Below are 19,366 nucleotides of genomic sequence, written 5' to 3'. Positions count from 1 at the left end.
AGAGTTTGTCTATGCTGAATTCTTGTCATTGCTTTTAGCTCCAAGAATGTCCCAGGCTTGGGTCATAGTGTTTCTGAGTCAGTCACAAAGAAAGTATGGCGCATGGGGAAATAGCATATGCTGAAAATAGCTCAGATGCCATTGACTTCATTAAGATCAGACTTGGATTCCTTCCTCACCCTGTTTTTCCTCTGTGACTGTCAGTGGAAGTAACCAAAGTCAAATGAGCTGTAAATTTTGTTCTTTTATATTAAAGTAGTCCAGATGATTACTCAAACTGTAATTTTGTAGAGATCTTGCACAACTTGCAAGTATTTTTTTAAATAAGTGGGAATATTATCCATAATTATTTATTATTACAGTTTCATGTCTTGCTGCCATTTTTTCCCCATCTGAAGAGATAGGAACATTTGGTTATGTCCATCCCTCTCCTGTACACATCTCCTCCCCCACTTTTTTTCCTTTTATGTTGCTCCTCTGGATTTCCTGATGATTCAGGGATATGTCTTGCTGTAAAAGCTTTGCAAAAGAAAAAGGTATTTCCAAAATGCAACACCACTGTAATGTAGGAATTGTACAAATTATTACGTTTTCCTTTCTTTCATAGAACTGATCACCCCACCAACTGCTTACATCTCAGTTTAGGTACCCCTAGAAGTAGGATGCTGAGGGTGGGGAGGTGGGGAATGGTGTGGGAAATCAGACAGTTTGTGTTGTGATTCCTCTGTGTTTTAGCACTAAAGCTTGTGCCAGTTATTTGGTATCTATAATTTCTTCCTCATGGAGAAAAAAGGGCTTTAGGGCTTCCAGAAAAATGAAAATAAATCTTTTTGGTTTCTTGAAGTTCACACTCCATGTGAAGAAAACAATGGTGGTTGCTCCCATCTGTGTCTGCTGTCTCCAAGAGACCCCTTCTACAGCTGTGCCTGTCCCACTGGTGTGCAGCTAGAAGACGATGGCAGAACATGCAAAGCAGGTAAGAGCTTGGGTTTTCTACAGTCACAGTGTTGGCTTGTTTTGGGTTCAGTGCTTCAAAGCTGAACCTTGAAGAAATGAGCTGAGAGGAGCTGCCTGATACACTGAAATGTCATTTGCATCCAAACTTCCCACCAAGCTACCAAAAATGGTGATTTTTATGAACTGAAGTAATAATCCCTTGTAGAAATCAGAGACTTTTGACTGTGTTTAGTGTTGCCAGTTCTCCACAGGAATGAAGTAGTATGTGGAACCCATTGCTGAAGAATTTTATTAGAAGTAAGTTAGTGTAGGACATCTTTCCATTCAGACAGTGGACAAACTTCTGCTCCCTCCCATTCATTGTCCAGTAGAGGTCAATGATACAGAAGTGGTGGCTGAGTTGTTGAGATAACTGAGCTAGAGAAACTAATGTTCTAGGTGGCTGTTCCATGTTCCCCAGAAGAGGCTTGTGTATCACCAATAGAAAGCTGTTTAGAGAATAATAGCTAGAGTATATCCTTTAATTGAAAGTAAAACTAGATGCATATTTCATATCCACAGATTGAATGAACCTAGTAGTGTACTTTGAAAGCTTGATTCTGTCATTGATCAGGAAACCTCTTTTAAAAGTGCATCTTACAAAAGCCGGCAATGAACAGTGATATGATGGTAGGACAGTGGGAGGCAAGGTTTTGGAGAATGTTCTGCCTAGTCTGCTGCCTGTCTCCAGTGCATTTTTGAGTTTAGTCAAATACTATAATAGTTTTCTGCTGTTACTTGGTTTGTCTGTGTACTAGAGCAAGCGTAAAATAGATGCCTTTCATTTGTGAATTTGAATCACAATTTAAACACTGAACCTCCAGGGTTTAAGGGCCAGCTTTATTAGCTCATCCTGCTGCAATTGAAAGGCTTATAAGGTAGTCCTTGCAGCTGCTGAAAGACTTTTCTCTTTCCTCCTTCAGCTTTGGAAAGTTTCCCTTTCACAGTTTTTATAAAAACCTTGCTGAATGCTCAGGACAACCTTTTTAAACGTTCATATTGACCTTGTGTTTCTGGCTGCGGGAGTGAAGGTCACCCTGCTTTTGGCATTTTGTTGGATTGCACAAGCAGGAGCAACTGCTTGTACTGTGCTTTCACCTTTCCATTGTCAGGCGAGACAATCTGCCAAGGGTGTTCTGTCAAAGAGGGCAAAAAAGTGGGACGAGAACAGGAAATCTGGTTTTGCATAAGAATGTGGCCTTTTGGTTCAGTTTTATGGGTTATTTCTTTCCCAAGCTCCCCATGTTTTGTTGTCCTGTCTGCCTTATGCCAACATCCATGTGCTTCTCTTTCCCATCTTATTAATTAACTCTTGGGTTGCAAAGAACTGACTTTCTGTTCTCCACAGGAGCCTTTTGTAGTAAAGTTGTAGCGGGAGCTATGGATGTAAGGATGTTGACTGCCTCTTCATTTTGTTCCCTGTTGGCTTGGGCAAAAGTGCAAAAGTACAGAGTCACTTGGGCACTTGAGTTTCTTTGACTTCAGGCTTTTATGTGAATTACACAAATACTACTGAGGGTTCGTCTGCAAGAAGAAAAAGCATTCTGTTCTCAAAGTCTCTGTCCACATGGAGAGTTTACTGGTGCAAATGTAACTATATAATGTTACTGTATATATCTGTCTGAAAGAATTCTTGTACAGAAAAGCCCTGAGGCTCTTAGGCGGTTTCAGCTCTCGTAAATACTGAAGAATACATATGTTGGTAATGTTCAGGCAAGAGAGCTCTGTAGCTCTTTACAAAGGGTGTTGAATGGTAAAGGGCCTATGTAATTAACAAAAACCATGAATTTGAGGACAGGCTGTGCCAGTATTTGCCTTTCTGAGAGTTACATCTGTATGTATTGAAACTCTGAAACTTTGGATTTTTATATTTTTATTAAACATATAACTTGATACGCTGGAGCCATAACTATTGGGTCTATGTTAAAAGACTAGTTCATTATTCTGTAGTTTTGGCTTTTGGTGTTGATTCATTCTTGTGTTCTCTCTGTTCTAATTAGCTCTACAGTAGATATATATTAAATATATATAGATAGATAGATAGATTGCAACTGGCATCAAGTATATGTTCTTCTTTGGGAATGTGTGCTTGTTTTGTGCAGGTAGATGTTTTGTATTGCTGCCCACTAGATTAACCAACAATAGTCATGCAAACAGTAGCTCTGTTTCCTTTGTCTTCTCTGGAGTTTAGAGGGGAAGCTATTAATTTCTGTAAAGTCTTCCTTTTAATTTTGCATGATGTATTTTACTCTCTAATATGAAGGAAATTGCCTGATGTTACTTTAACTGCTCATTCTGTGCTGGGTGATTTCTCTGTTTCCTATACAACGTATGGCAGATGTACTTATCATGAATCAAACATTCCTGAGTGTTACACACATTTGTTGTATCTAAATTCCTCTCAAATCAAATTTAAGTCTCTATTAAGAGGAATCTTTTTGTACTTGCTTCCAGAAAAAAAAAACAGACCACACCAAAACAACCCAAACCTTTCTGTGACACTGAAATCTCTTGGAGATTTAATTTTACCCTGATTTATTGTCTTTCCAATTTTTGTGCTGAGAAAGGTCACGATTCCGTTCCCTTTCTTGTAGTTGAAAGCAATATGAGACACCTTTTGGTAAGAAGGCGTGGTTGAGGTATAGGTGTATTTGCATGCCATGCAAGCGATAGGTGACAAATGTGACATCAAGTGCAATTTTAATAAGTGTTTGGCAGGGGGGAAGCATTTAGTGGTAAACTGCATCAGCAGTCTTCCATTACAGCTAGACTGCTCCTGTCTTCTAGTGCTAAATCCAGGCTCTGATCTTTAACACCAGTAAGAGCCTGATGTCCATCTTTATGAGATAGCCCTTCTCTGTCCATGGCCTCCGAGTTTACCATAGTTTCAGAGAAATGCTTTTGGTATTTTGAAGCTTGCAGAAAAGAGTGATACCAGGAAGTAAGGGCAGTGCCAACTGAGGTATGTTCTTTTAATATGCTATGCATTGCTCAGTGTAGATCTAAGTTGGGGGGTATCTGGACAATGTTCTTGGTCGTGTAGTTTAGTTTTAGGTGGTTCTGCAAAGAACGGGGAGTTGGACTCAATAATCCCTATGGGTCCCTTCCAACTCAAGATATTCTATGATTGTAAGTAGGCTGAGCAAAACCATCTCCAGAAAGTGCAATAAAAACGTAAATGATCTTCTGCAATAGCTGAAGACAAATAATTTGGCTGCAAAAACAACAATATAGTAATGGTACCTTAGCTTCTGCTTACGTTGATATTATTACTGAACTCAGAAAAAGTAAATGCCTGTGTGCTGGGGACAGATTTGTGAGCTGATGCTGTACTTGCAATGCGCAGTAATGGATTGTATCTGTCAGGGCTGCTTCCTAAAGGCTGTGCAAAACAATTCAGCTGGTTAATATATTAAGGGTAAATATCCAAGATTACACTGACTCCTGCTAATGACTTGCTTTAAGATTTGACAGAGAGGAAAGTATAGAGCAGAAATAAAGGAAATTAGGATATATTTGCATCCCTCTGAAAAGCAGGAGGTATTAGATACTGCAGCTGAATACAGCTATAGAAAATTCTTTGGTACAGTGACAAGTGTCATTGGTCCACTACATGACTAAATGATACCATTTTGGTTGTTAACACATCTCTTTTCTTCTGTGACTTTTGCTTCTTTCAGTTTTATTTTTTGTCAGATGTTTTATATATATTTTATACATAAACATGTATAATATTTTTTAAAGACCTTTTAAAGTTTAAATTTCTTATTCTTAAACTAGAGATAATCTTGAGATGATTTGGTAAGTTGTGTAAAATGCACAGATACGTGAGTTGTCTGTTTCATGATGGCAGTGGAAACTTGACCCTACTGAGATCACAGGAAAACTCCTGTAACTTTCTCTGGGATCAGGAAATGCATTCAAGATCCTACCTGGATATTTTTTGAAGCCCTTTAGTAACCCTAAAATGTTTGTAGTTGTTATTTTATATTTTAAATTTCTTACATTATCATGAATGAAAGAGGATCAGCTTTATTGTCTTGGATTAAATTGGCTTAGGGTATGAGTGTTTTAAAAAAATGCTTATATATATATATATATATATACACACACACTTGGTGTATGCTATAAATGCTTAAGGGCAGGAACTGTTAGTGTTTGTGTGTCCCATGATACCTGTGAATGGCCTGCTGATGTAGCTGGCAAGTTTGACATTGAAACAGGTACCTGAGTTCTCAATTAACTTGGTGGCTTCTTTACACCTGCAAATCTACCCTTACAGAAAAGAGGGTTTACACTGCATGAGATATGGAAATTAAACTCATACTGTACATCAGTGTGAGCAGTCCTTTAAACCAGCATAAGAGCTGTTGCCGTATATTTAGCTTTAAGCATAGTGTGAGTCAAACTAAAAAAGTTACTCATTTTTAGAACCTTCTTTTAATTAATCAGTGTTAGGAGGTTGTTTTAAAGGAGTAACAAGGAGAATTTCTTCCCTTTTCTGCTCCCCCTCCTCCCAGTGATAGGTACTTTCTAAAAATCTGATTCCTTTCAGATATCTCTGTCCAGATGTTTAATTAGCCAGCTGCTTTTTGCAGTAGTCTTGTCCCTGGTATGTCAGAACGTAAGTGGTCATTTGAGACATGACACATTGACCTCAAGATACATAACATTTTAAAAAAAACCCAAACAACTGAACACCAGAGGTGCATTTCTGCAGTTGAAGGCAACAGTTATTTGCCTGAAAATGGGAGAGCTTTGGCTGTTGAGTCAATATCATGTGGTGATAGAAGCTGAAGGGTTTCTGCCAGGAAGGTGTGACAGCTGTAGTTTCTCAAAATAAATGGAGAAATTCTGTTTTCCCAAATGAAAAACAGAAAACCCACACACAATTTCATAATTGGAGAAAAATGTGCTAGCCTCAGTGTTTGAAGAGTTAACTTCTCCTGTCTATCCTTGATCCTGTTGTTGAGGCAGTTGATCAGAGTTGGCTAATATTCCCAGTGTCTTATTTCTCCTTTGCATTCTGCACATTGCAAAATAGAAAACAGTGGTTTTGGAACCTCTGGCAAATACTGCAGGAATTGTACTGGGGTTTTTTATGCAGGGGATAGGAGAGTATTGGAGGAAGAAATGTTAAGGCACTTCCTTCACATCTCCTGTGTGTTTCTTGGTGCACATTATACATTTTAAAAGTTTTGTCTGAGGTTCCTTGGCTGAGCAATCATTACCTTATTACAGCAACTAAGCCTCCAAGCAAGACAAGCAGGCAGACAAATACTTTCATTGTGAAGTATTTATCTCATGCGAACTAACCACTGGAGAAGGTCTCTTTGCTAAACATGTTTTCCTGATTTATAAAGAGGAACAGTATGGACTAATCCAGACCTTCTGATTAAGTAGATCAGCTGCTAATTGGTGATGAAAAGCCTCTTTGCAAAAGAGAAGGGTTAGGGAGACATTTGTTATCAAGGATAATTGCTGTAGAATCAGCTCTTTCAAGTACCTGAGAAAGCTTCTGCTGGCCTTGTGTGAATAATCTAAAATAACTGTCTGGAGTCTTCTAGCTTGGGGGGTGCTGGAAGAGAAAATTTCCATATCAGTAAATAAACTCTGATTATATTCTGGCATTGATTTGTGGCTGTATTGGGAAGCAGCACTTATGTCCTAATCCCTTTGTCACAAGATAAATAAACAAAAAGAAAACTGATTTTACCTTATTTACTAGAAGCTTGACAGCTGACTGGATACCTGTCTCTCCCCATTGGTAGCTCTGTGATTGAAATGCAGCTGTGGAAAACCATGGTCTTTTAATTGCAAGATACTTTTACTTCTTAGATGTCTTCTGTCCTGTGCCTGGTGTCTGACTACCATAGGGAGATGTTACTAGAAGGTGGAGGACTCTTTCTTCACTCCCTCTCTCCCTATTGCACTCCCAGAGGTGTTCTTTTGCTTATGTTGAATTGTTGAAACTGTAAGTTTGTAAGTAAATACTGTCCAGCAATGGGTACCTGAAGAGTCCAGGAAATCTAGAGGCTACCTCTTCTGTTTCTACTCCATTTAGTAAAAATTTCACGAGTGGTTTTTTTCCCCTTTCATTCATGTGTAGATGTTGTTTGTTTTGAGTCTGTTTCCCCCTTGCCTTTTTTAATGTATTATGTTGATTTTATTTGATTTATATCAGAAGATTGCATTACTTTCTATTCATAGCAACTTTTATCCTTCTAAATGGGGAGTACGTTGTGTAGCGAGCAAATGAAATTGCCTCATATGGAAATGGCCTTATTTCTAATTCCATTGGATAAAAGCCATTAGAAACATACTGTAAGAAACCTGGAGGGCGTGAAGAGCATTCTTGAAGGTCTGCCATATCATCTTCTAGTTCTGTTGTCAGTGGTTTTTAAGGGCTTAGTGAATGAAACTTTCTTTTCAAGCTTTGTTGGTGCGTGTTTCAAATTGATGACTACTTTCCAGGACTCTGAAACACTGTCTAGTTAAAGTTTATTTTGTTTGTGGTTAGGGTTTGGGGGGTTTTGTGTGTGTGTGTGTATAAAGGAAAAAGGGACACTCTCCCATTTCAACACTGTTGAGTCTCTGTATTGAAGCTGGTTTTATGCTGCAAAAGAACCACACCCTGGGTCTGCACTGAAAAGGCTTATGTGTAAACTTTGTTATCTTGCATTCAGTATGTGCTAGCTACATATATAGATAAAGTTACCAAGACCCAGTGATAACTTGTTAAGCTGCCGTAGTTTGACTGCCTCCTCAAACGTTGGGTGGTCAAGCTCTATTTTACTTCATCAATGTAGCAACTGTGAAATTGCAGCGCTCCCCAGATTTGCAAACCCTAATTTGCAAATGTTTGTATTTGTTTGTTTTGTTTTGGTGTTTTGTTTTTTCTTGATTGTGTCACTCAGAATTGAATTTTCTGTGGCTCCATCATACTTGGAACATAATAAATAATGCTTAAATTTCAAAGCATTTTACAGTTACCAGCTTCAGAGAGGGCTCGTGGGGTGTAAAGTAGTTATTTCTCTTTGTGTAAAGGAAGACAGCAGTGCAGAGAAATTTAGTATGTTCAAGGTCTCAGTGAGTGGGAAATGTCTGCAGTTAGAAGTCAACAGAAGTTGACTTCTTTTGTAGGGATTGTAGAAAAACTGCTGCATTTCTCTTCAGTTGTTTTTTTTTTTTAAATGTTATGTATCTTGTTGAGTTGTAATGAATTTTTGATCAGTACCTATTTGAAAGTGTTACTGCCAAAACTCTGCTTAAGAGAAAGTAGGTGGTGAAATAGATGTCACTTCTAAAGTCAGTGATACCTTACTCTGAGCCAGTGGAGTTGGATATCTCCAGTAGAGAATAGGTGCATGTAAACTTAAAAACCATGCTTTGTGAGGAAAAACCACAATCCAAAGCCTACCCTTTTTTGGTGGTAGGGATTTCTGACAGACTTTTTCTTGGCCTGTCCTTTTTCCTATGGCTTGCAATGTTATTAAGAATTCTGTGCAAAGGAATGTTCTTTTTTTTTGGTTAATAAAGAGTAGAAGCTGAGACTATGATATCCATAAGCTAATATTCAGATTTAGCACTTAACATTTCCAACTTTCCCTTCTCTTTCTTCAAATCTTTCTACATATACATACATATATATATATATACACAGACCTCAGGCTGGGTGGCGGTGCAGGGTAAGACTTAGTTGTTCAAGTGCTTTGAGGCCTTTGGATGAAACCTGTGTATAAGGGCAGATTCTCTGCCTGGTACAGTGATAGCCACAGGATTGTGCTGATCTTTGATTCTGGTTATTACCAGTGCAGTTATACTAATGCTTTTTTGAGTAAGTCTTCCTAAGAGCTAGCTATCTGATCCTCTGACAGTAGTAACTTTACAAAGCTTTGTGCTCTCAAGTATAGTACCAGGCGTGTACAAACTCACAGAAGCTCCATTCTAAACTAGAATAGGGTAACTGATTTCTGTGTTGCAACAGCTTTTTCTGGAAGAAACATTACGTTTTGTCTTAGTCAGCTGCTAATGATCTTATCAGCTGTGCAGTTTAACTAATATTCCATTTCTGGGATCTCATTTTGGTGGCTGTATGAATGTGTCAAAACTCTGATTTGTAGGTGTTTTTCCTGGTTCAGGCAAAGTAACTGTTAGAAGTCTGCTACTCAGATAATGGAAGAAACAGTAGACAATAGCCTTTTCACTGTAACATGCAGACAGATATGATGTAATTTATGAGTTACGTAAGTGCTCTGGTATTTCCTTTCTTTGTCACAAGTGTTAGTTTTCCTTATGCCTACTTACCTTTCAATTAAATCAAGTCCTGTCTGAATGTGGCCACTCAAAACATTCTTTCAAAGAAACCTTTCCTGTTTCTATTTTGTTGGTTGCATACTCCCACTGCACACAGTCCTTGGTTTAAATTGGTAACCCTGATGTGTGTTGCATGTGCAGTGTCGAGTTAGAGTACATCACCAGCCTTTTGCAGCCCACCACTATCACACAGTGAGAAGCAGTGCTGTCTTCCTCTCAGACTGAAAGATAAACGAAGGCCTAACTGGGATGCATAGTGCTGTTTGTGTTGCAACTGGCTCTGTTAAGGTATCCAAGGAGAATATAGAAAAAGAATTTTGATTTATTTCTAGGTATTGCCAAAGTTTGTTTAACTCCTTAAATATTACTGCTTTCTGAGGAAGTTGAAGAGCGGGAATGGGATTTTACACAGCGTTGTTGATTTAAACCTCTCACAGTTGGTTTCATTACACCATTTTTCTTGTGGTGTGAAGAGTGGCTAATACTGAACCCTTGTGCAAGATGTCATAGTTGTGGAAAGCTTATTAAAAAGCATGGCAGTGGTACCAATTTTCATAGGCTCCATATAGAATAATGAAGTTTTCTCTCAGCCCCATACTCTGGTCCCCTCTTCCCCCTTTTGCCTTACACTGAAACTTTGCCAGGTAATTCACTGTATTACAACAACCAAAAAAATCTCACACTTTTCTGAAAATCTTTTTAGTTTATCAGGACTGCTGAAATACTGCTGTACTCAAATAGCTTGTAAAGGAGTTGCCTTTAAAGCAGTTGAAGTGCTTTTAACACACTCTTTAAAAAAAAGTGTCTACCATTTTGTTCTTTAGAGAAGAGCTAAAAGCTTTCCCATTTTTACAGTTTACCTGATTTTCTCCCCACAAATATAGAGATTTCTGAAGTTGCTTGTGATGAGACTGAGTCTATACGTGCAGATACATGCACATGCATGTACATAAAGCTGGGTGATGAGTCCCACAGTAGATTGTTGTTCTAGCCTAATTAGCAGACAGACAAATGGGAAAGGAATAGCATGGCATTTTCTGACAAAGATTAGCAGAGGCAGCCACTGAAGTCTACATGTTTAGGTTGGGTGAATAAATTGGAACATTTGTTACTGTATTATAGATGTCTTGTTACTTTTCAAATGTGAAGGGGACTAATGGAAGAATAAAAAAAGCCCTTGTCAAGGTGGTGAGGTGGCCTGTTTTGCTTCTGTCAACTCTAATTGGAGTTAATTTTGCAAATAGAATATAGTCACCATTTCCAGCACTGAAGCATGAATTTTTAATAACAAGAGCACAAACCAACCAAAGCAAAGCAAAGACAATATCCTAGCGCAGATATTAAAAATATTGATTACTGGATATGGGAGGAAAGCATCACGGGTAAGTGAAAAAAAAGGCTCTTAACCTGTTTCTATAGGATTTATTGGTGGCAAATAGAACATATAGTCTTCAGGGATTGAGAATAAGTGCCTTGAGCAGTATTATTTTGGTTTCTGTTGTATTTTTTTTTTTTTAGTTTGTTTCTTTTTTGAAATTCAGATATTGCTCTGATGCCTCATCCCTGGAAGTGTTCAAGGCCAGGTTGGATGAGACCCTGAGCAAACTGATCTAGTGGGTGGCATTCCTGCCTATGGCAAGGGGGTTGGAAGTAGATGATCTTTAAGGTCCCTTCCAACACAAACCATTCTATGATTCTGTCTTAACTGTAACAGTTCATCAGCTTTTATGGATATTAGACATACTGAAAATTTCTTTTGAAGATCTGCAGAAACCTTGTGCTGAATTAAAAAGAGTAGAGAAAATAAATAGTTCAAAGTTTAAACCAGTTGAAAAAAATAAAACCATTTTAATTTGTGTATTTTAAAATGCTTTCTGAATTGAAACTTTAGAGGGACTTAGTTCCTTCTGGTTTTCTGGTCTATGATTTGCATAGCAAACTTTGCATAAGCTTTTTGCTGAAGTGTTTGGTTGCTACAATTGTGATGTTGGAATAGCTTGCATTCCCCGTTCCCCCCAAAAAAGGCTTTTGTTCATTGTGTGGTGTTATATGTGGCCATGTTGTAACAGTTAGCAATTTTGCTGGGAATCTCTTAATCATGTGGTTAGAAAAGTGACTGCAATGAGAGAGGATTTTGAAGATGATGTTAATTAAATATATGCCATAGCACTTTAGCACTAGCTGTAATGTATTAGGCAGGTTCTAGGATATCTAGGATAACATTAGGCAAGTCACAGCATAACACTTCTGTAGCCTTGAAAACATTCCTACCAACATTAATAATCAAAATACCTCCATGATACAGATAAAACTAATGAGCCAGACAAGCGTGTTTGTCCAGGTTTTTAAACAGAACCAATGTAAAGTTCTCATCTCTTTGTGATGTGCTCAGAGCCTGCTGCCAACTCTTTTTCTCTAGCAGAAATTTGTTAATGGAGTCAGATATAGTTATAACTAACACTGTAATTTTAAACTACATTGTAATAAAAGATGGGGGATTTTGCACCTATCAAATTACCCGCTATAATGATCTTTTACCAACTTTCAAGCAGGTCATGTAATGTAGTGATATACACTGCAGTAACGTTTTCCCTGTTCATGTGTTTTTTAACATTCAAGGATGCATGTCTGTCAAGGGTCCTGTTGTGTAATATTTGACTTAATGTTAAACATCTCTACAGTGGAAGTTGCCAAGAAGCCAGAACTTTAAATGGTAGCTCATTTCCCTTATTATTTCTTTTTCCCTTAAGTCTCAGTTAGAGGTATGTTAGAAGTTACCAAGAGGCATCCAGTTCAACCACCAATAAAACGTCCCAGTTGTCAAGTGAAGTGAATATTTTGTTGTTAGTGGTGGTTTTGTTGGTTGGTTGGCCAGCAGAGAGAAGTTTTCTTCTCTCTGTTCATTTTTAGCCATGTATGTCCATGGGACAGAGTTGAGGTTGGGAATATTTCTACAATAGTGTCTGCCTGCAGAAGAAGTCAGAGCAGCTGAATGTGTCAGAAACAGGTTGTTTTCTTCTGTTTTCAGGAAGGCTGTAGTCATGATGTAGTTGATTCATGGTGTTTGAGCTGTCCTGTTCCTGGTCAAAATACTGCTTGGTATGCAAATAAATGTGTGGTCTTATGCACAGGTGAACATATGACAGAGCTGAGATAAAGCTGAATCTAATTATTGCTGCTGTGAGGAAGTGTAGACTGTTTTGGTATTAATTATGAATTTTAGGGGGTGTTAAGAGTGTCTTTCAAACCATTGTCTCCTCAGCATCTCTAGACTCTGGGCCTTAGACTGCCAGTTCCATCCTCTGTCTCTGACCTTGTTCACAGTGAACCAAGGTGAAGCTGCAATCCCTTGTGTGAAGAGACAAAACATATGCAGTTGATTCTTATCTGTTTGTTCCCATGCAATGAGGTTTGTAATGTTGATAGTCCTAGAAATACATGTAATATTGGTAGTTGCTGTGTTGTCAGTTGCTAGGCATGTATTTGATGGCCCTCTGCTTCAAACTACTTGTACTTCAATATTAAGATTGATTGCAGACACATAAATATAGTAGAAATTCAGAAGATGGACATGAACCTGAGTGCTGTGGGTGTCTGAACAGCTGCTGTGCTGTTTCTTGACTATTAACCAGCTCTGTTGGACCCCTCTTTTCTCTAGGACATGTTCCCATGGGATTCTTCCAAGAAGATCCCCAAAGAGGCCAAAGTTAGCTTTCATCAGGACCTTTTTCATGGCCTTGCTTCTTCATTGCAAGATCCTGTACTGCACCATCTTGTCACTGCAGCCAAGGCTGCCCCCAGCATTCACATCCCCGGACAGCCCTTCCTTATTAGTACAAGGTCCAGCAGCCCACCCTCTACTCAGTGGTCTCTCCACCACCTGTATCAAAAAGTTGTCATTAGATCTCTGCAGGAACCTCCTGGACTGTGTGTGCCTGGGTGTGTTGTTCCTCCAGCAGAGATCAGGGTGGCTGAAGTCCCCCATGAGAACCAGGACCTGTGACTCTGAGGCTCCTTTCAGCTGTCTGTAAAAGACTTCATCCACCTCCTCCTCCTGATCAGGTGTTCTGGAACAAACACCCACAACAATGTCACCCTTGCCTAGTCTGCCCTTTAATCCTAACCCATAAAGTCTCAACTCGCTCATCATTCTCCCCGAGACAGAGCTCTGTGCATTCCAAGTGTTCTCTTACATAAAGGGCAACTCTACCACCTCACCTTCCTGGCCTGTCTTTTTAAATATAGAATTCAAAACTCTTCTGTGTTTGTAGAGCGCTTAGATGACCAGACACATCCCCCTTTCCATGTTGAGTTTTGAGACCTGAATTCTTACTTAACTTGGACTAAACAGGAGTTTTTATTTTGACTCCCACAATTGAAATATTTCAGAAACATAGAAGCTAGATATAAAACCTCATTACATGAGGTATTTGGTTCTGCTGTAGTTGCTGTGCTGCTGTAGCTTCCTCTCTGACCTCTGCAGTTGCAGGTCCATGTCCTAGTTTATAGGTGCTCTCTCTAACAGTGATTTCCCCCCCCCTTTGACTGTTAGAGTGTAATTCTAATTTGCATTAGAAAATCAAATGTTTTCTGTGTGTTTAAGTAAATGGGTAGGACCTTTGGAAAATTTTTCCTGTAAAGAGACTATCTGGTGGTGGATAATAATACTGTTGGAGGTAATATGGAGGTAATAGTAATTAAGATATAATATGCCATGAATTGCTTTTCATTTCTGCCATTGTGAAGCTAACACACTCTGGATAAACCAGTGTCTGGTGACACTATAAGTTCTTCAAAAATAGTAATGTTGGAATAAAACAAGCACATGTAATACTTAGCACCATGGAAATCGATACCAGTTAGGAACTTGTAAGAAAATGTCAACACAAACACGTTAATGAAACAGAAGAGTTCTAAAACCCTTTCTAGTCACACAATCTCCATAAAGACACTGGTTTTAACACTGCAGAGATCAGTGTTTGACTACAACTGATTTTGAAGATCCTCTCTTTCTGCATAGAGTTGATTCTCTCCATATTATCTAGGTTTTAACCTGTTTTCTAATCCAGAGATGTCATCATAGCCCCAAGACTACTGTTCCTGGGGTAATCCTTGAAGGAGAGAGTGAGAACAGTATCACAGAGTACGGACTGCTTTTGTTTCCAAATGGCTTTTTAAAATAGCTGTGGGGGAACTGTCTCGCATGTGATGTACTCTAAAATAGTTACCATGAAGTAGTTAACAGTGTCACCTTTTTTTCGTGCTGTTTGCCATTATAGATAGTTAATTTTTCAAAGATGATTTGTTGAAATCTGCATCTAGCAAAGAAGCATGGTAAAAGAGGAGGAGCTTTATATTGGATTTGTGTCCACCATGGTGTTTAAGAAAATGATCAATTGTTTTTTCACTGTTCAGGAAATAAACCAACATTTTAAAATATCATTTTAAATATCAAAAAGTGGTTTAGATATCCCATTGTTTTTATTTAGTAAGGGTTCTAAAATCCAGGACATTCATAAAGCTAGTAATGCCTTTTATGGATTGCTGAGGCATGTTGTTCCCTCAATAGAAAGGTTACTAGTTTTGCTATGTCCAGAAGAGAGCAGAAGTTTCAAGCATAAGAAACACTCTTCCTGAAAACCTGTTTTTATTTTGCAACCTTTGAAGTTAGAAAATGTGTTTTGTGGACAGGTGGTAGATGTCTCTCTTACTTTGCTGTCACGAATGTATGGGCTTCAACTCCTCCCTTTTCTCCATGGGGTTTGTGAGCCTTGAGTTGTTGTTTTTCTCCTTCAAGCCTTCCCTCAAAGTTTGTTGGTGCAAATTATGTTGTAGTTATCAAACCTCGTCAGCTGACACTGATTGGAAGAATCATTCTTGCTGGAGTCCCTCCCCGTGCCAGCACAAGTGTTTGTGGAGCTCTGCTGGTCTGGTTGTTAACTTGGGCTGATGGATTTATTTCTGTTGAGTTAGTTTTTGTTTGGATTAGCTCTTTACTGTGGTTTGCAACACACACCCATGCTGTGCTTGCATGTGAGAGGGGGAGATAGAGGAGTGAGAACAAGCAGCCCATGTCAAGGAGAAAAGCAGCACTACTTCATTCAGGAGCTGATTCTTGAGGTAGTTCTAAGTGTTTGGGTGATGTTACAACACTGCACTTCTAGATCCTTTCTTGCATTATACACTTGCAGGCTGAGCACTATTTCTTTTCAGAGCTTCTGAGATATTATTTGGAGACTAAGCTCTGATTTCCAAACCCAAAAGCAAATAGCACAGTCCAGCATCCATTATTAATGTGAATTTGGTTTTCATGTGCAATAGATTCAACTTCTGAGCCTCCAGAACTCCATAGGCATATCTAGGTGTGAAATATTTATTCTCATGAGGCTTTAAATTTCTGTTATTCCTAGGGGGCTTGAAAGATATGTCCCATAATAGCCATTTTCATTCAGTCTGGGCTGTTGGTGGGAACTGGAAGTTGCCGCCCTCTACAGGTGTTTGCTGGTCTGGATGAAATGCAACAAAGTACTTCTGTTCAGGTTTCCAGTTTTGGAGTGTTGCCAAACAATAAAAACTTCTTGTCAGTTTTCAAGCTACACAGCATCAATTTAATAACAGAGCAGGAAAAAGACACATATTGCTCTTTTTGTACATGCATGGGTGAGCGTGGGGAAACTTTGTTAAGCAACTGGATGTTTACTGCGCGTCCTTCTTTTGTACTAATAAAAGAAGCTGCCACTTCATTGTCAGACAACACTGAAGATGCCATTTGTCCTTGAAATTTACTCTAAGTTGTTGTTTGGCACCATTTCCAAAGCAGTGGGACTTTGCAGCAGGGAGGAAGAATAGAGGAGAGAAAAGAACAGCAATCCTATTGCCTTAGAATTAGATTTGCATCAACTTTGGCCAGATGATAAATACTTGTTGTGGTTGTAACTTGCTTGCTTGTTGGGCTGTCTGGAGCAAATCATTAATGTAATTTGTTTACAAAATACTTGAGTCTTCTGTAAGCCCTTTTCATTTATTATGCAGGGTGTGTGTGTGAAAACTGTCTAATGCACTGATACAGCTAGTGGGGAGTTTGGCTGAGCAATTCTGGGTAACATGGTGAAATGTTTGGACCTACACTCACCAATGCATTTATTTATTTATTTATTTATTAGATTCTAGATAGAGATTGCTATAATCCATATTAGATTAGAAGGACAGGAGAAAGCTGCTGTCATCTAAAATATAGACAAGTCTATACTTTAATGAAAGTTTGATGTCTTTATTTAAGGAAATCTCTTTTTATAGTGACAGTAGTAGTTCACAGCCTGCTGTGCTCTATTGAAATTTTCACATCAGTAGCAATGGAAGTGATACCGTGAATGGTTTTCTCCCCAGGTGCTGAAGAAGTCTTGCTGCTCGCTAGAAGAACTGACTTGAGAAGGATTTCCCTGGACACGCCGGATTTCACTGACATTATTCTGCAGATAGACAATATCAGACATGCAATTGCCATAGACTATGATCCTGTGGAAGGCTACATCTACTGGACTGATGATGATGTCCGGGCAATTCGTCGGGCCTACCTTGATGGTGCTGGAGCACAAACTCTGGTAACCACAGAAATCAACCATCCAGATGGTATTGCTGTGGATTGGGTGGCGAGGAACCTCTACTGGACTGATACTGGAACAGACCGCATTGAGGTGACCCGGTTGAATGGGACATCAAGAAAGATACTTATCTCAGAAAACCTGGATGAACCTCGGGCCATAGTGCTCAATCCTGTCATGGGGTAAGTTTTGTGTTTATTGGTAGCCTTGTGGTAGGCCTTTGGATCCAGTTTATGGTCTCCTGAAACTGAAAACTTATAAATTGGGGGGTGGTGTGTGTGCTGTTTGTCAGATATTGTGGAAATAACTGATTTTCCCTTGCTTTATCCCTTTAATACTGTGCATATAAAAGATGACTTCTAAACAGAGTGTTGTTCAATGAAGCTATATATTGGGTGTTAGGTTGAATTTTTTTTTCTCTGCGTCTTCAGTGTTATCCTAACTAGGAAAGAATTGGACCACCACACATTTTCAATAGTTTAATTTATTTAGTGCTCAAACTTTATATTGTCATTACTGATTACAGTTTGAGTTGGCTTGTTTGCTGCTGTTGGGGAAGGAGAAAGAAAGTTCTTTGAAAAGCAAGACAAATCTTGACACATTTTTGTCTTGTATGTTGAGTGCGTTAACTGTTTTCCCTCCTTTTTTACAGCTACATGTATTGGACAGACTGGGGTGAAAGTCCAAAGATAGAGTGTGCTTATTTGGATGGCTCAGAAAGGCGAGTTCTGGTGAATACGTCCCTTGGTTGGCCCAATGGCTTGGCACTGGATCTTGAAAAAAACAAGCTTTACTGGGGAGATGCAAAAACAGATAAAATTGAGGTGAGTAATAGAGCCACACTTGGGTGCATTTGTAGAAACCAAGTGCTGTTCTCATGTGTAGCTTTATTTCTTGGATGCATTTGTCTTTTTTTGGAGGAGTCTTTTGTTTCATTAATATTAACATGATATTTAGCATAACAAGACATATTTGAGAAGAAAGGAAGTACATTAATGTGGTTCAGAAAACCTCTGCAAGAAATGTTATATTTGTTATGTCTACATTGCTCCAAGTGTAATTTAATTGCTTGAAATCTCAGGTTTTACCTGAGGCTTTTGCAACAAATTGGGACACTCGGGTAAAATCTGTTTAAAAGGTGTTTTGACTTGTCTGTGGTGCTTGGAACTACTATCTAAAATTGCTGCATGCATAAGACTTGATGCAAAGTTCATGTACAGGAGCAGGTGGATGTGGGAGCCCTGGGGAGCCATATTTCAGGATGTTAATGATTATATGATGTCCAGATTTGTGGACAAGAAGTAATTTTTAATGTACTGCCTGCTTTGTAAACAATGGCATTATGTGCCTGAATTTGAAGAGGGAATTTTTTACTTTGGTCATGACCTGTGAAATCGATTGAGTTTTTATGTTGTTTGAGGCAGTAGCATATGCAGCATTTTTAGATAAATAATTTAGATAAATACGTTTTGAGGAATGACTGTGCTTTCTAAAGGTTTTGCCCTCAGGAAGAGGGGAAACAAGACTGTCTGCTAGCTCCAGAAATTTAACTTCCGTGTTTGGCAGTAGCTAATACTGGGCTTGATGACTGGGCTTGATGACTATCAGAGAGGTCCTGTCTCTCCTTACCTTTCAGCCTGCAGGACAGGGAACATTGCAGATGTCACCTTTTATATCTGGGACCAGGCAATCTGTTCAGTTTCTCACTTCATTGTAAGGCAGCAAAGCCAGTGATACTGTTTAGTTTAACATCAAAGTTTAGGAAAATCAGAGAACCCAAAGCAAGGACTTTTTATTCACTCTGTTTTTGTTTTGCTTATTGTACTTCCTTTTTTTGATTCTCTTCTATTTGCAAAAAACAGAAGAGAGTGGTTCACTTTGTCTTGCAAACAGAAGGTATGGTTTAGATGAAGTGAATTGTGACATCTGTAACTAATGTTGATTCCTACATATTGTGCAACCTCAATTTAATTGCTAGCACAAAGAATGAAATCGCCATGCTCCTAGCAATGGATTCCACATTTTCTTAGATTAAAACAGGTGTAAATATTCTTATTTTAATATTCTCCCCTCTATTTTTCCATTTTTGCACTTTTTCTCCTTATGCTTGGAGTTTACTTTTGATAACTATCACGGACTCCTTCTGAGACTGTACTTACAAATAACGCAGTAGGCCCATTTAGGATCAAAAATAATGGGGAAAAAAAGGTGTGTTTGCTCACTGTTATGAAGTGTGCTGTGAAAGGGTCTGTTGTGATCTGTTCTGGAGTGGCGTGAGTTAAAATGGCACTGGCATGTTATTAGTAGAAATGAATGTGTGTTGCAGAACTTTCATTAGAAAACAAATTTTCATTTTCATTTTGGAATATGTGCCAGTCACATTTGTATATTCTGCTCACTTGGGAAGGAGCTGTATGACTAACAGTCACTGACACAGCTAGATACTGGTCAGT

The 19,366-nt window shown here is 38.7% G+C and overlaps 1 protein-coding gene across 1 annotated transcript in view; it reads left to right on the top strand.

The window, feature by feature from the left end:
- LRP5 (LDL receptor related protein 5) overlaps nucleotides 1-19,366 on the top strand; it is a 105,793-nt gene that overhangs the window by 18,185 nt on the left and 68,242 nt on the right. Inside the window, exons 4-6 of the mRNA XM_018082033.2 lie at nucleotides 845-976; nucleotides 16,699-17,095; nucleotides 17,566-17,737. Coding sequence (XP_017937522.1) covers nucleotides 845-976; nucleotides 16,699-17,095; nucleotides 17,566-17,737 — 701 coding nt within the window. The remainder of the gene's footprint in view (nucleotides 1-844; nucleotides 977-16,698; nucleotides 17,096-17,565; nucleotides 17,738-19,366) is intronic.

The sequence above is a fragment of the Manacus vitellinus genome, unplaced genomic scaffold, assembly GCF_001715985.3.
Source record: "Manacus vitellinus isolate BGI_N305 unplaced genomic scaffold, ASM171598v3 scaffold_59_pilon, whole genome shotgun sequence".
In the NCBI taxonomy this organism is placed as follows: Eukaryota; Metazoa; Chordata; class Aves; order Passeriformes; family Pipridae; genus Manacus; species Manacus vitellinus.
This window is presented reverse-complemented; position numbering and strand designations above follow the sequence as displayed.